The sequence below is a fragment of the Stenella coeruleoalba genome (genome assembly GCF_951394435.1).
Source record: "Stenella coeruleoalba genome assembly, chromosome: 9".
Taxonomy (NCBI): Eukaryota; Metazoa; Chordata; class Mammalia; order Artiodactyla; family Delphinidae; genus Stenella; species Stenella coeruleoalba.
The window spans coordinates 1,959,648-1,974,382 of NC_137155.1; the positions used below are offsets into that span (position 1 = coordinate 1,959,648).

Below are 14,735 nucleotides of genomic sequence, written 5' to 3' on the forward strand. Positions count from 1 at the left end.
GAGGGGGTAGGAGCCTCTGACTGCCTGAGTTCAGCTCATGGGTCAGTGGGTGGTCACGTCCTCTCAATGACCTCCAGCAAAAATCAGTTGTAATGTCCCTTCTTTTGTTTGTGATTTTAGTTACTTGAGCCTTCTTTCTTTTTCTCTGAGTCAGTCTAGCTAAATGTTTGTCAATTTTGTTGATCTTTTCAAGAACCAACTCTTGCTTTCATTGATTTTCCCTATTGTTTTTCTATTCTCTATTTTGTGTATTTCTGACCTAATCTTTATTATTTTCTTTTTTCTGCTAGCTTTGGGTTTAGTTTGTTCTTTTTCTAGTTTTTTAAGGTGTAAATTTAGGTGGTTGATTTGAGATATTTCTTCTTTAATACAAGCATTTATACCTATGAGTTTTCCTCTTAGCACTACTTTTGCTGAACCCCATTACTTATGTTTTTGTTTTCATTTATCTCAAGATAATTTCTAATTTCCCATGTTATTTCTTCTTTAACCCAATGGTTATTTAGGGGTGTGGTGTTTAATTTTCATATATCAGTTTTTAATTTTATTCCAGTCTATTGATTTCTAGTTTCATTCCATTGTGTTCAGAAAGTATTAATATATTTTACATGCTTTCAGTCCTTTTAAGTTTACTAAAACTTGCTTTGTCACCTACAATATAGCCTAGAGAATGTTCTAAGTGCACCTGAGAAAAATGTGTATTCCGCTTGGGTATTCTGTTGGTTTGAGTGTTCTGTAAATGTCTGTTAGGTCAAATTGTTGTTTAAGTTCTCTACTTCCTTGCTGATCTTTGTCTGGTTGTTCTATTCATTATTGAAAGTAGGGTACTGAAGTCTTCAACTGTTATTGTAGGGCCATTTCTCTCTTCAATTCTGTCAATATTTGTATCACGTATTTTGAAGGTTGGATGTTTGGTTCGTATAAATAAAATAGAGAATAGAAAAACAGCAGAAAAAATAACCTAAACCTAAAGTTGGTTCTTTGAAAATATCAACATAATTAACCTACCTTTTGCTATATTGAGAAAGAAAGCTCAGGGAAGACCACTCACAAAGGGTATTTTAGATGTTTAAAAAAAAAAACCTGTCTGTAACCATTAGAGGAGAGATAACACATGAATAAAAGAAAAAATACATAGAATAGTCCTTGAATCTTTCTTCTAAGGTTTTGGCTTCCTTAAAAACACCTTGTTATGGAAATGTTTTATAATAAAAATAATAAGGCCTATAGGAAAATAGTGTTCATAGTAGACTCCTCCAAACTCATACAGTTTCATGGGTTACACACAAAACCCATTCACTGTAAAAATACGATCACAGTTTTAAACATGTTAAATCTCTAATAAATGAGGAAATACTTTTGTCAAGGAAATAATACAGTGCTTTCCTTGACAAAAGACTTGATATTTGTTTGGTGGCATGAAAGCAATGAAGTTAGACTGTGGGTTATGAAGGAGAGGTGTGTAATAGCTGTTCCCAAAAGTGGCTTTTGGCAGCTCACCCCTTCCTGTGTGTGCCTGCCACTTTTCCACCATAAAATGAGGTCTGTTTCCTTCTCACGTTGACTCTGGGCTTGGACATATGAGTGGCTTTAGCCAATAAGATATTAGCAAGCATGATGCAAGTGGAGGCCTGGTAAGTACTTGCACATTGAGATTGGTCATTTAGGGATTGTTCCCCTGGAGTTTCAGTCACTATTTTGTGAGAGACCCAACCTAGATCCAGAGGGGAAGAAAAATAAGGCATTGGTCATCAGGCCCAGCTGAGCTCCCAGCTAACAGTCAATACCAACTTGCCAGCCATGTGAGTGAGGTCATTTTGAACATTTTCAGCTATCGGAGCTATGCCTTATGACAGAACAATTCAGAGTCCCAGTAGATGATGAATGGTTGTTTTAAGCTACTAGGTTTGAGGTTATTTTGCAGCACTAGTTACTGAAACAAGGTAGAAGAAAGGATGTCATCATACTTAGATGTAAGCGTAGTGCCCCTGAGGTATATAGTTGTAATTCATTGCCCTGTTTACTTCTACTCTGGCTTAAAGTCAAAATTTTAGTTTTCTTGTTTTTCTACTTTCCTTTTTTTTTTTTTTTCTAAGTAGCTGCTAGAATGGCTTCAAATCAGAGGATACCAAAAAGCACCGTATTGCTGCTGATGGCATGAGAATCTACTGGAGGGTTTTCTTTGGCCAGCTGAGTCACAGACAGAATTATCCTTCTTCTCAAAACTGAAAAGATCGTGGAATTCAGCACGGCCTCTCCCACTCTGCCTTGGCCTCTTGCCTCTGCTTCTGTATTAGTTTTCTCTTGCTGCTATAACAAACTGCCACAAACTTAGCACCTTTAAACAAAGGCCATTTATTACTGACAAGTTTGTGGGTCAAAAACCTGAGCAGGCTTAACTCTGTTCTCTATTTGAGATCCAACTGCCAAAGTCAAGGTGTGCTCTTTGTTCATATCTGGAGGGTCTGGGGAGAAATCTACTTTGGGACTCATTCTAACTGTGCAGAATACAGTCCCTGATATCTGAGGCGCCCGTTTCCTTGCTCTCTGGCAGCAGGGGATGCGCTCTGCTCCTGGAGTCTTCTCACATGGCCTGCTCCATCTTCACAGTCAGCAGTGCTGTGTCAAGGCCTTCTCACTTGCTACTTTCTGTCACTTACCTTCAGAATCCACAGAGGGGCCCCCGTTCTCCAGCCCTTCATTGCCACTTCTGAGTTTGCAGGTTCTGTCCTGCTTGGTCAAATATTGACTGAATCAACATCATCATTCTGAAGATGATATTACTTACTACTGTAGGTACTAATAATGTTACAACTACTAACTGATAATGTTATAAACTGCATGCCAGAAATTTGCCAATTCCTTTAAATACATTAATGGTAGTTTTTACAACTCTGACAGCAATCATTAAAGGTAAGAAAAATAAGACTCGGGGGTCAAATAATCCACGAGGTCACAGTGGCACCTTAGCCAGGAAGTATATACATTATTAAGCCCCAAGTATTGCTGTAGTCTCTTATGGAGCTTCGCCAGATCGCTATCCATGGTGACCAGGGTGCTCCTGTGTTATCCCAAATCCCTCTCACAGTTCATCTCACCTATGCTTAGATATCTCTGTACTGTCCAGCTAGCTCCCAGTTTTAGCATTTTAGTTCATCTTTTGCTGAGTTAGATTAATTCATGGGGCAAAGCTAAAAAGTGGAGGACCAAGTTAGAAGACCCCATGCAGTAGGAAAAGGATCTCTGTGGTACAACCGCTATCTTCACCTACACTAGTCCCCTGTCCAAACCAGAGTAATTTGCCAAAGTTATCAGTCTCTCTTATTAAGACTTACCAAGGAGGATAGGTCCAAGGCTTTCATGTCCTGACATTGGCCTACCTCTTTCGTTCATCTTCCACCATTCCCTGGCTGCCATTTCAAGATGTAGCTATACCCAACCTTCAGTAAGAGTTGTGATGCTGCTCTCGCAGGGCAAGCCTACCATTGTACATACTGTTCCCGCATCTGGAATGACTCTTCTTCCTCCACTTCCCCTTTGTTATCCAAGTCATACTCAATTGTCAAGATGAGGTCCGGTCTTATCTTCAGGAAGATGTTCCTAACTCCCTACAATCTGGCTGGATTAGATGTTCCTCCTCTGCACTCCCACAGCACTCAGAGCTCAACAATGATCACAGTCACCACATTGTACTGAAATTATCTACTTACATGTCTGTCTTTTCCATTTGTTCATGAGCACTTCAAAACCAGGAAATCTGTTTTCCATCTTTATACATTCATCTGCTTTCATTTGTGGTGAGGTAAATATTTGTTGAAGGCAGCTTTTATATTTGCCCATCTCTTATCATTAGGTTGAATTATCTCCTTTGTGTCACCACCTTTGTAGTAAACTCCTTTGTGTCACCACCATCCCCAACCTGTCTGTGTGCACATGCACAGATTAATAGTGCCCAAGAGATCTCTTCCAATAATAAATAACAAATAATTGTACACTATTTAATTAATCTAACACTTAAATTCCAGAGTACTTCTGTTCTCACTGCTGAGAAAAGTTGTTAGATAATCCATGGAAAAATCAATACCACACAGTTTAGCTTTCTAGTAGGAAGTATTTCTGGTGGAAGAAGAAATTCCTATTGCATTGTGTACATTTGTATTTCTTACGTATGTACCCAAAGCACATACATTTTTGTTTTCAACATACATTTTTGTTTTCAGGTTGGACAAGCCCACTGAGAGTTACTGCCTTACAACCTCATCATGAAGAATACTCAGTAAATCACCTATATACATTTGATGAGAAAGCAACATGTACCATAAGGTTTTCTTACTGCATAGCATTATGTAGTATTTGTAACCAATTTATTTCCTTGTCTGTATTTGATATTTTATGCCCTGTAAAAAATAGCTACGCATACTGAGTGAAGTAAGTCAGATAGAGAAAGAGAAATATCATATGATATTGCTTATATGCAGAATCTAAAAACAAAAAAAATGATACAAATGAACTTATTTACAAAACAGAAACAGACTTAGAGAACAAACTTATGGTTACCAGAGGGGAAGGGTGGGGGGTGGGAAGAATAGTTAGGAAGTTTGGGATTGACATGTACACACTGCTATATTTAAAATAGATAACCAATAAGGACCTACTGTATAGCACAGGGAACTCTGCTCAGTATTATGTTACAACCTAAATGGGAAAAGAATTTGATAAAGAATAGGTACATGTATATGTATAACTGAATCACTTTGCTGTACATCTGAAGCTAACACAACATTGCCAATCAACTATACTCCAAATATAAAATAAAAAGTTTAAAAAAAATAGCTACCATTTATAAAGTACTCCTTATGGGCCAGGCACTATGTAGAAGTTCACAGTTATTGTATATTATGCATGTCTGTGCATCCCTACAACAGAACAGTACTATGGAAGAAGAATGAGTAGTAGATGATGGTAGTGCCCAACACAGGCCCCTCTACTGGCAAGTGCACCCTCCCCAGTGGCAGTAGGCAATAGCCACTAAATGTCTGCCAGCTGCCAGCTGGACACTGCACCCTCCCACATTGACCACTCAGGCTTTGGCCAATGACTGACTTCCTTGAAGAAACAGAATAAAGCTAGATTTCAGCTGAAACCACATTCCCACTGGTGTGTTTTCCTTGTTGTATCCTACACTTCACCTAGAGCACTCCTACCATGTATTAATTGAACAAAAATTGTGTTTGAGTCCCTGCTTCTGGACAAGACAGTGTTGTTATCCCCATATTATTTGAGAAATCTGAAGTCCTGTGATGTTAAGCAACTGACTTTTGACCACAAACTTTAAACCTAGATATATGTCTGAATCATCCTATATGGATTAATAGATTCTAAACCCATGGTATTTAAATTACTTGAAGACTCCCCAAGGAATACATAGATATGACAAGGGATTTAAAAAAAAACAGCTTTACTGAGGTATGTTTTACACACCATAAAGTTTGCCCACTTAAAGTGTTCAATTCAGTGGGGTTTTTTTCTTCATTTTTTTAGGATATTCACTGAATTGTACAACCATTGCCACATCTAATTTTAGAACTCTTTCATCACTCCAAAAATAAACCCATGCCTATTAGCAGTAAAGATATGGATGCTTTCAAGGAGTCAATTTCCATTTCTGTTACTCTTGTATGTACTCCTTCCTAAAGTTGATCTGCCTGATAAATTATCTGTACTTAGAGATACAGATTGATTTCTTCTTTTCCCTCTTTCCCCACCTCTCCCTTTGCCTTTTCTAATTTTACCACAAAGAGGAATGGAGCATACCTCCCACAAATCATGTACTAGGGTATATGGCCATGGAATAAAAAGGTCATTCAAAATAAATGTCACCAATGCCTCCTTTACTCAAGATGCCATCCACCCATGCCAGGGCTTCATGTCTTTCTTTGTCTATGCATTTTTCTCTATAAGAAAATTAAAGCATTAGAAATGAGGGAGATTTGACCTGTTTTGAGCTATTCTAAATTCAGATAAAAGGCAGAATTTGTTTACAAGGGTAAAGAAAATTTGTTAGTTTCACTTATTCCATCTCCAGACTCTTCAAAGAGTCTATTGCTCCTTCTGGTAAGTCCTGTGAAAGCAAATGAAAGGGAACATTATAAGAAATTGAAGGCATTAATGCCTTTTTTTTCCCATCTAAGGCTACAAATTTATGGCAAGGCTACATGCTTTACTTAGCTATATATTGTAGAATTAGAATTCTGAAGTTTGTGCTTGTCCTGCAAAAGCTTATAGAGCATACTTATTTAAATTTAAAATAAGCTTAGACTTTTATGACAAAATCTTGATATTTTACTACCAGTAGTGGGAGCTAAGTAACATTGGACAGTACTTCCAATGGAAAAACAACTGGATTAACATTTTTTTAATATAAAAAAGCTAATAAGGTGGAGAGAAATTACTGGGCCAATGAGAGGGTAGAAACTCTAAAATTTAAGCTATCACTTAGGGTCACTTCAGCCTTACAGCAATTTGCTGTTCTGGAAAGGGAAACTAAACTTTAACTGAACATTTCCTAGCCTCGTGGGTATAAAACACCAAAAATTAGAATTGGTCTTTGAAAACCACCCACTACACCTGAAGGCTTTCACCTTAGAAGTAAGGGTAGATCAATAGTAAAAAGCCTTGAACAGACTACAGCTGCTTCACAATAAAAGAGAAAACCAAGTCTTGGACTGGTATTAAGGTGATCCTAGATTGCTATCATTCCCAGAATCCAGACATACAAATAAAACTTCTTTGGAGGATGAAAGTATATTAATTACTAAGCCTCAAATTATTTCTGTCAATAACTTTTAAAATATAATGTTTAACACATAATCAACAGTAACCAAACGCATAAAGAGAAAGGACACTGTGAATGAGAATCAGCAGAAATGAGAGAAAACAAAGAGACAAAAATTGATTCTAGACATTGGAAATATGCATAAAATGTTCAAAAAGAAAAAAAAGATTAAGCTCGAAATTTTTGTAAATAAGTTAGAAATTAGAAAATGCAAAATTAGAAAAATGAGAAAAATGTAGTACCAGAACTGAAAAATACAGTAAGCAAAGAATAAGGTAGATGGGAGCTGTAGCAGATTAGACACAGTTAAAGAGAGAATTGGAGAACTGTAGATAAAAGAGAGGAAAATACTCTTGATGATGCACAAATTTACAAAAAGATGGAAAATACCAAAGGGAGAGTAAAAATCATAGAGGATACAGTGAAAAAGAAAAACATATGTTTATTTGGAATTCTAGATGTGTAAGAGAATAGGAGAGAAGCAACATGTGAAGACACAATTATCATATCCACTGCTGTTTATTTATGGAGTTCCCTGCGGCATCCCCTCACATATTCTGCTGTACATTAAGGATTAATTATTAGTAAGCCAATCATGACAGCAGCAGCAGCAGCTGCTGGTGTCAGCCCCAGCACCAACAAAAATGGCAGCAAGAGTCTCAAAAAACAGACAAAGCACAGAAGACACAAAAATGGAAAGAAGGAGATTTTTGAAAGTTATTTCTTCACATTGTTTATGGTAATTGCATTGTTTAGAATCTGGGCATCAGTTGTTATCTTTTGTTAGGTCTTGTTGAACATGAAATTCTAGGAAATTGAAACATGATATTGTTGGTGATGGAGGATCTTAATGTGAATGATGCTAAAGTATCAGGACATAAAGAGAGATCTCCTTCAATGTTATTAGTCTGGTCAGAAGAAACTAGGAAATATCTAGATTTATTAGTAGAGGTTCCCATTGAATCAGATTCCAAGAGCACTAGAGATGAAGTCAAAGATCAAATTTAATCACTTCTTTATGAAATAGTACACACAAAACATTCAGAGAACAGAGATAGAAGACGCACCAGCAGAAGAATAGCTACTAGAAAATGAATATTTATTAGGAAATTATGTAGATGATAAATTTGAGGACCTGGAAACTAAAACATTTCATAAATAAATTGAAGCTACATAACATAGAAGTGGCAGCTTACAAGACTAATCAGGAAGTGGAAGAGAAAAATCCAGATTCCAATGAAAGACTGTGCCATGATACCAATGACATGATAAACCAAGATGATGATGAACAATAACATGAACAACCAGAAAATGAGAAAAATTTGAGAAAAATCCAGATTCCAATGAAAGACTGTGCCATGATACCAATGACATGATAAACCAAGATGATGATGAACAATAATATGAACCACCAGAAAATGGGAGACATAAATTCAGACCCTGCTAAGAAATATTTAGTTACCTTCTTGAAGAAGAACAATAGGAAATGACAGATTTCAGTATCTTTGCCCGTAAAACTAGAGGAGGACCAATCTTATCCACACATCACTCACCAACTTTATCAATACATTGCCCACAGGAAACAGGTAATTGTGACAAATCTTGTAAATTGCTGAAAAGCTCATAATCTAAAACATTTTAAATGAATTGTAGTCAATTGTAATTTAGAATACTTTTTAGAAATAAAAAATTGATGTGATTTTGCATTTCTACATGCCTCATTTTTGACAGTAGATCCATTGGTTTTATTTGCTTGTTTGCTCCATCTCTCACACAGCTCTTATTCTTACCCATGTTTATGTGTAATCTTCAGAAAAGATGTAGAAATTATATTGATGTAGCAGAAATTGTTTTGTCAAAGATTTCATATTTGTTCGTAGTGCATAACACTAACAATGTTAGGTTTATTTGGGTGACCTCTATGCTAAACATGGGTTTTTATCTGCAAAGGCACTGAAATATTTGCTAATGACTCAGGCTGATAGGAATCATCATAAACTGTGTGCCAATCAACAGGACAACGGGATACTGGGGAATATAGTACATATAGATATACTGGAACTAGATATAGTAGAATAAAACAGCACAATTAACAACTCAACCTAATAGACATACAAAAATAAATCTTTTTGCAAGGACCATTTACAAAAATTACCAAATACTATGCCATAAAACAAGTCTAAAAATATTTCAAATGTTTTAAGTCATACAAAGTATATTCTTTGCCCACAAGACTATTATGACAGGTCAAAACACCTTAGAAAATCATGCATTTGGAAATATAAAAATGTATTTATGAATGAGTGATGGGCCAAAGAAGAAATCATAAAGGAAACTAGAAAATATCTTGAACTGAATAATAAAATGTTGTACAACACAAGGAATATAGCCAATATCTTACAATAACTATAAATGGAGTATAACCTTTAAAACTTGTGAGTCACTGTATTGTACAGCCGTAGATTATATAATGTTGTACATCAACTGTACTTCAATTTAAAAAATAAAATCGATCATGGGAGGAGTGCACCTCCAGGAAAGGAAAGGCCAGAAGTGATTCCGCCATGGTTGGCACCAGCCTGGAGCCAGTGAGGGTCCCTGACTGAAGACCCAGCAGGCCAGCTTCGAAGAAAACCTAGAGAGAGGGCAAGTTACAAATCATCCCCAGACTACAGGAGATACAGACATGGCAGAAGGGACTTGGATCAGGTCAGAAGCCAATTTCCCTGTGGTACCTAAGTGGAACCTGATGAATTTACCCTTGCAAGTGAAAAAGATGACATTACATACAAAACTGGAAGTGCACGAGTAAGAAGAGATTGAATAATAACTCATACATGCCTTTTGGGGCATTTAAGCCCTGAGAAAACCCTCTGTGATCCAGAGACTCACAAAGCGAGAGGAGTTGTCATTCTTCACTGTCTTGGCATTGCCAAAGGCCTCCAGCAGGGGATTGGCATTGATGATTTGATCTTCCAGAGTTCCCTGCAAGGGCAAGAGCAGTCCTCACATCTGGGCTTCCTGAGCACTCTGACAGTCTTGATTTGGACACACCAATCAGACCCACATGCACTTTGCCACTTTCATCCTTCTTCTCTCCAGTAACTGCAATTGTTGCAAAGTACTAGATGACACGCTCCTCTGTGTTCACAGTCTTTCCTGCTCCAGATTCTCCACTGTCAAACAGAAACCAAATAATAGATCAGAACTACAGCTTACATTGTCAGTACACCACAAACCAGAGAAGAAGAAAAAAATCACTTATGCGGTCAGGATGGACTGGTTCTCATGATCTGTGAAAAAGAAATCAAGACCATCAGTTTTTAAAAATAGTACACATCCAATATGAAGATTATCGACTCTGTTCAGATTAAACATAGTTTATTCTTTTTAACATTTTGAAGATGTTGCCTGTGATCTTGGTTTTGTGTGTCGATCCCAGATAGTACTTGCCTCTTGCAGTAAAATTTGTGAAAATGAGAGGCAAAGAATCATCTGTTTCTTCTTAAAATATTATTAATTTTAAAATTTATGGGAAATTTCAAACATATACAAAGGTAGAGGCCATAATGTAAAGAGCTCCTATGTACCCATCATACAGTTTCAGCAGTTATTATTTGGCCAGTTTTATATAATCTATACTCCAATCCTAAACTCACTCAGTTATTTTAAAGAAAATACCAGGCATCATATAATTTCATCTATAACTATTTCAGTAAGAATCATACAATTCTGAAGTTTCATTTAACAGATGAAGAAACAAACCCAGAGAGAAATAAGTGATTTTCTAATACTTACATAGCTTGTCAAGATATTTAGGCCAATAATTTATATATTTTTCTGCTACCTGGCCTCCTCCAGGTTCTTCATATTAATTTGACTACTGCTAATTCTAAAAAAGGAAGGGATCTGGAATTGTAACTGTTGGTGCTCATTTACTTTTAGTCTCCTTGTATACACACTTCTAAGGGATAAAAACAAAAATTATCACTAAAAATAATAAAATAAAAAAATAAAATAGAATTATTGTAGCAACATGTGGGAATGCAACTATAACAGTGCCTGGAGGAAAATATATAATCTTTTTTTAAATAATCTTAAATGAATATGTTATAACAGAAGAAAACCTGAAAATTTAAGAACTAAGCAAGCATCCATCTCAAAATGAGAAAAAATAATAGTTTTTTAAGTTGAATGGAGGATATAATAAAGATAAAATGAGAAATAAGAAAAGAGAAAACAAACATATATTTTAAAAGAACACCAAGGCCACAAGTTGGTTCATTGATAAACAATTGATAAATATCTGCCACTGTCAATCAAGAAGAACAAAAATATATAACTTTGGGGAAGCCAAATATAATGCTGACCTCATAAAACTGTGAATCCCCACATAGCCTCAAAAACAGTGCAGAACAAGACAAATGACAGTATATAAAAGCCTTACCATCACCATAACTAGAAGGCAGAGAAATTCTAAATTTCAAATTACTGCAAGTTCAAAAGAAAACAGAAAATCCTAACAAGTCATGTCTCAACATCTCAACAGAAACCCTTTTTTTGGTAAATAAGGACAGCTTTGGAAAAATTACATGGTAGAAAGAAGCCAGCTTAAAATTGGTCAGAACTGTGGATAAATAGACAAAGTTTAGGACTAAAAATATAGATAATGTCAAAGGCTAAGTCTACAGAGAAGGAGTTAAAAGAACATGTGATCTGAGATGGCAGTTTCTGAAAGGAATTGATTGTGTAGGAGAAGAAGGTTAAAAGAAAAAAAAAGAAGGAAAAGAGGAAAATTTAAGATCCTGAAAGGCAAAAAGAATTATTTAATTGGAGATTTTACAACCCCTCTGGTAACAGTCAACTAAGATAAGGAAAAAACTTTATAAAAGAAACTGTACTTTGCTACACTGACAGAAGAGGGTACCACTGAACTACAAATATTAAACCACACAAAATTCACAGAATTAAAGAAAACTGTAATAAAACAGAAAACAAGAATCAAAATACCTTAGTGAAGAAAATTCCTCCCCAAATCAACTTTAAAAAATATTGTAATATAACACTCTGAAGTTTGTTATATATTTTCAGGCAAGCATTTGAGAATATGAAAATTGCCTGCCTAAAGAAATTCAAAGATTTACAAATAAAATTTTAGGTGAAACAAGTGAAAGAAAATTCATTTCAAAATTAAGACCTAATTTCATGATGCCCAAGGAAACTAAAATAAAATAAGATTTAATTAAAATAAAAATTTAATGGAGGACTTTGAAGAAAGGCAGGAAGACATCCAAGAGAAGAAGAATGAAGAATTAGTTAAAAATATCTGAGTGAAAATGGTTGAAAAGGAAGATAAGCAAAGATAAGCAAAGAAGAAAGAATATATGTATAATTGGAGTACCTGAAGAAAAACTAAATGATAGAATGGAAATAATATGTTAAACCAGGGTTTCTCAACTTTGGCGCAATGACATTTTGGGCTGGATAATTCTTTGTTGTGGGAGAGATTTTGTGCAGTGTAGGATGATTAGCAGCATTCCTGGCTTCTCCCCACTAAACACCAGTAGCACCTTTCTTGATGAATGAAAATCCGTTCTCAAAATGCTAGAAAATGGACAGCAAAGGAAAACAACAGTAGTACAAAGCGAGAAAAAAGATAACAGAAGAAATTAAAGAAGTACAGGAGATGGAGTAACATGCACTCAACTATCCTGCCTTAATAATGTAGAAAACTGAACAAATTTTGAGAAATAATGGCTTCCAGACACTAGACAAGAGGCAGTGAAGTACTAAGCTCTCTGAGGAAGGAAGAACATTGTGAACTCCACAATCATACTGGCTTACTACCCGGAGACAGTTTCTAAACCACAGTCCAGGGAAGGGAAATCCATACAAAGCTTCACACTTTCATGCAGTTGAGGAGACAGGGATTGATGTTCTGGGGGTGAGGGGCAAGTCAAGCATAATTTGCAGAGTAGGATACCAGGGAGGAGGGAGCTACAGCAAGGGGGCTCTGGAGATCTGGGAAAGAGAATGAGCAGATCTTTGAGCAATGATCTGTGCCTCCTTAAGGGGAAACTACCAAAGCTGAGGAAACACCTATTGTAAAGAACTGGCATGATCATTTTCTGAAGCTCAAACAGGCAGGGGATGTCCATGTCCCCACAAAGTAGAAGGAAGAAACTTTTTAGTTCATGGGATGTCAGGTGGACGCTTCAGAAGGATGTCACCTCTGAAGTCAGGCTTAGTTAGCCCTACTCTAAAGCTTCCTCTGGACTTTAATAAACAAAGCTTAAAAGAAACCCTCAAAAGCACCCAACTGATTTCAAGTACTGAACTTTGTGCTGGAACAGAATCTAACACTATTTAAGTATTAAAATAAGTTCTAGTAACCAATGAACTAACATCCAAAATAAGCAAAACTCAATTAAAAATTAATTTTTATGCAAAGGAGAAGAAAAATATTACCCATAGTCAGGAGCAAAAGTAAGTCAGTAATGCCAGACACAGAAGTGACAGACATGAAGAAACAAGCAGACAGGGATATGTTCAAGCAGCTATTACAAATGTGTTCCCTACATTCAGGATGTAGAGGAGACCACACTATGATGATGTGGAAAATGGGCCATACAAACGAGACTCAGAAGGACTTGTAGAGAAAAACACCATGTCTAAAATGAAAGATAAATGGATAGCTTCAAGAACAGATTAGACACTGCAGAATAAAAGGTCAGTGAAATTAAAGACATAGCAGTAGAAACTCGAACATGAAATACAGAGAGAAAATTAACAAATAAAGCATCAGTCAGCTGTGGGACAGTGTCGAGCAGTCTAACATACATGTAATTGGAATTCCAGGATAAAAAGGAGAGTGGGAAAAAAATATTTTGGGAAATAATGGCCCAAATTGTTCCTAACTGAAGAAAATTATGAATCTTCACATCCCAAAAATTCAGCAAATGCCAAGCTGAGTAAAGATAAATAAAACCATGCACATCAACCACATTGTGGAAAAACAGTGATAAAGAGAAAATCCTAAAATAGTTAGAGAAAAAAAATTATGTACAGAGGAGCACATGTAAAACTGACAGTAGGTTTTTTGTCAGAATCTGTGCAAGCCAGAATAAAATGAAAACACATTTTAAATTTTTAAAAAATCAACTCTGAATACTTTAACCAGAAATAACACATTTCAAAAATAAAGTCAAAACACACAAGGACATTTTCAGAAAAACCAAGCTGAGAAAATTCATTGCTAGCAGACATAAAGGAAGTTCTTTAGATAGAAAAAACTAAAGTATATGGAAATTTGAATTTCCGCAATGAAATGGATTTGAGATCAACAGAAATGGTAAATATGTGGGTAAAAATAAAATACTATGTTTTGTTTTTAAGTTAAAGTATACTGACTGTTAAAGAAACAACCATTACAGGGCTTCCCTGGTGGCGCAGTGGTTGAGAGTCTGCCTGCCAATGCAGGGGACACGGGTTTGTGCCCCGGTCCGGGAAGATCCCACATGCCGCGAAGCGGCTGGGCCCGTGAGCCATGGCCGCTGAGCCTGCGCGACTGGAGCCTGCGCATCCAGAGCCTGCGCATCCGGAGCCTGTGCTCCACAATGAGAGAGGCCACAACAGTGAGAGGCCCGCGTACAGCAAAAAAAAAAAAAAAAAAAAGAAAAGAAAAGAAAGAAATAACCATTACAAGTAGTTAGAGGTTATAGCATATGTAGGAGTAAACTGTATAACAGTAACCCAGGGAATGTCAGGATGAAATGTCAGGGGATATGCTGTTGTAATTTTTACACCATTTGTGAAATGGTGTAATACACTGTAAACCCTAGAATTAAAGACATGTATTGTAAATCCTAGAGTGACCATGATAAAAGAAAGAAAGAGAGAG

At 36.3% G+C, this 14,735-nt stretch overlaps 1 protein-coding gene across 1 annotated transcript in view; it reads left to right on the top strand.

Annotated features, from left to right (window-relative positions):
* SPMIP7 (sperm microtubule inner protein 7) overlaps window positions 1–14,735 on the top strand; it is a gene marked incomplete at both ends in the record, with an annotated part of 57,433 nt that overhangs the window by 4,524 nt on the left and 38,174 nt on the right. The window contains one exon of the mRNA XM_079931910.1: window positions 4,221–4,318. Coding sequence (XP_079788036.1) covers window positions 4,221–4,318 — 98 coding nt within the window. The remainder of the gene's footprint in view (window positions 1–4,220; window positions 4,319–14,735) is intronic.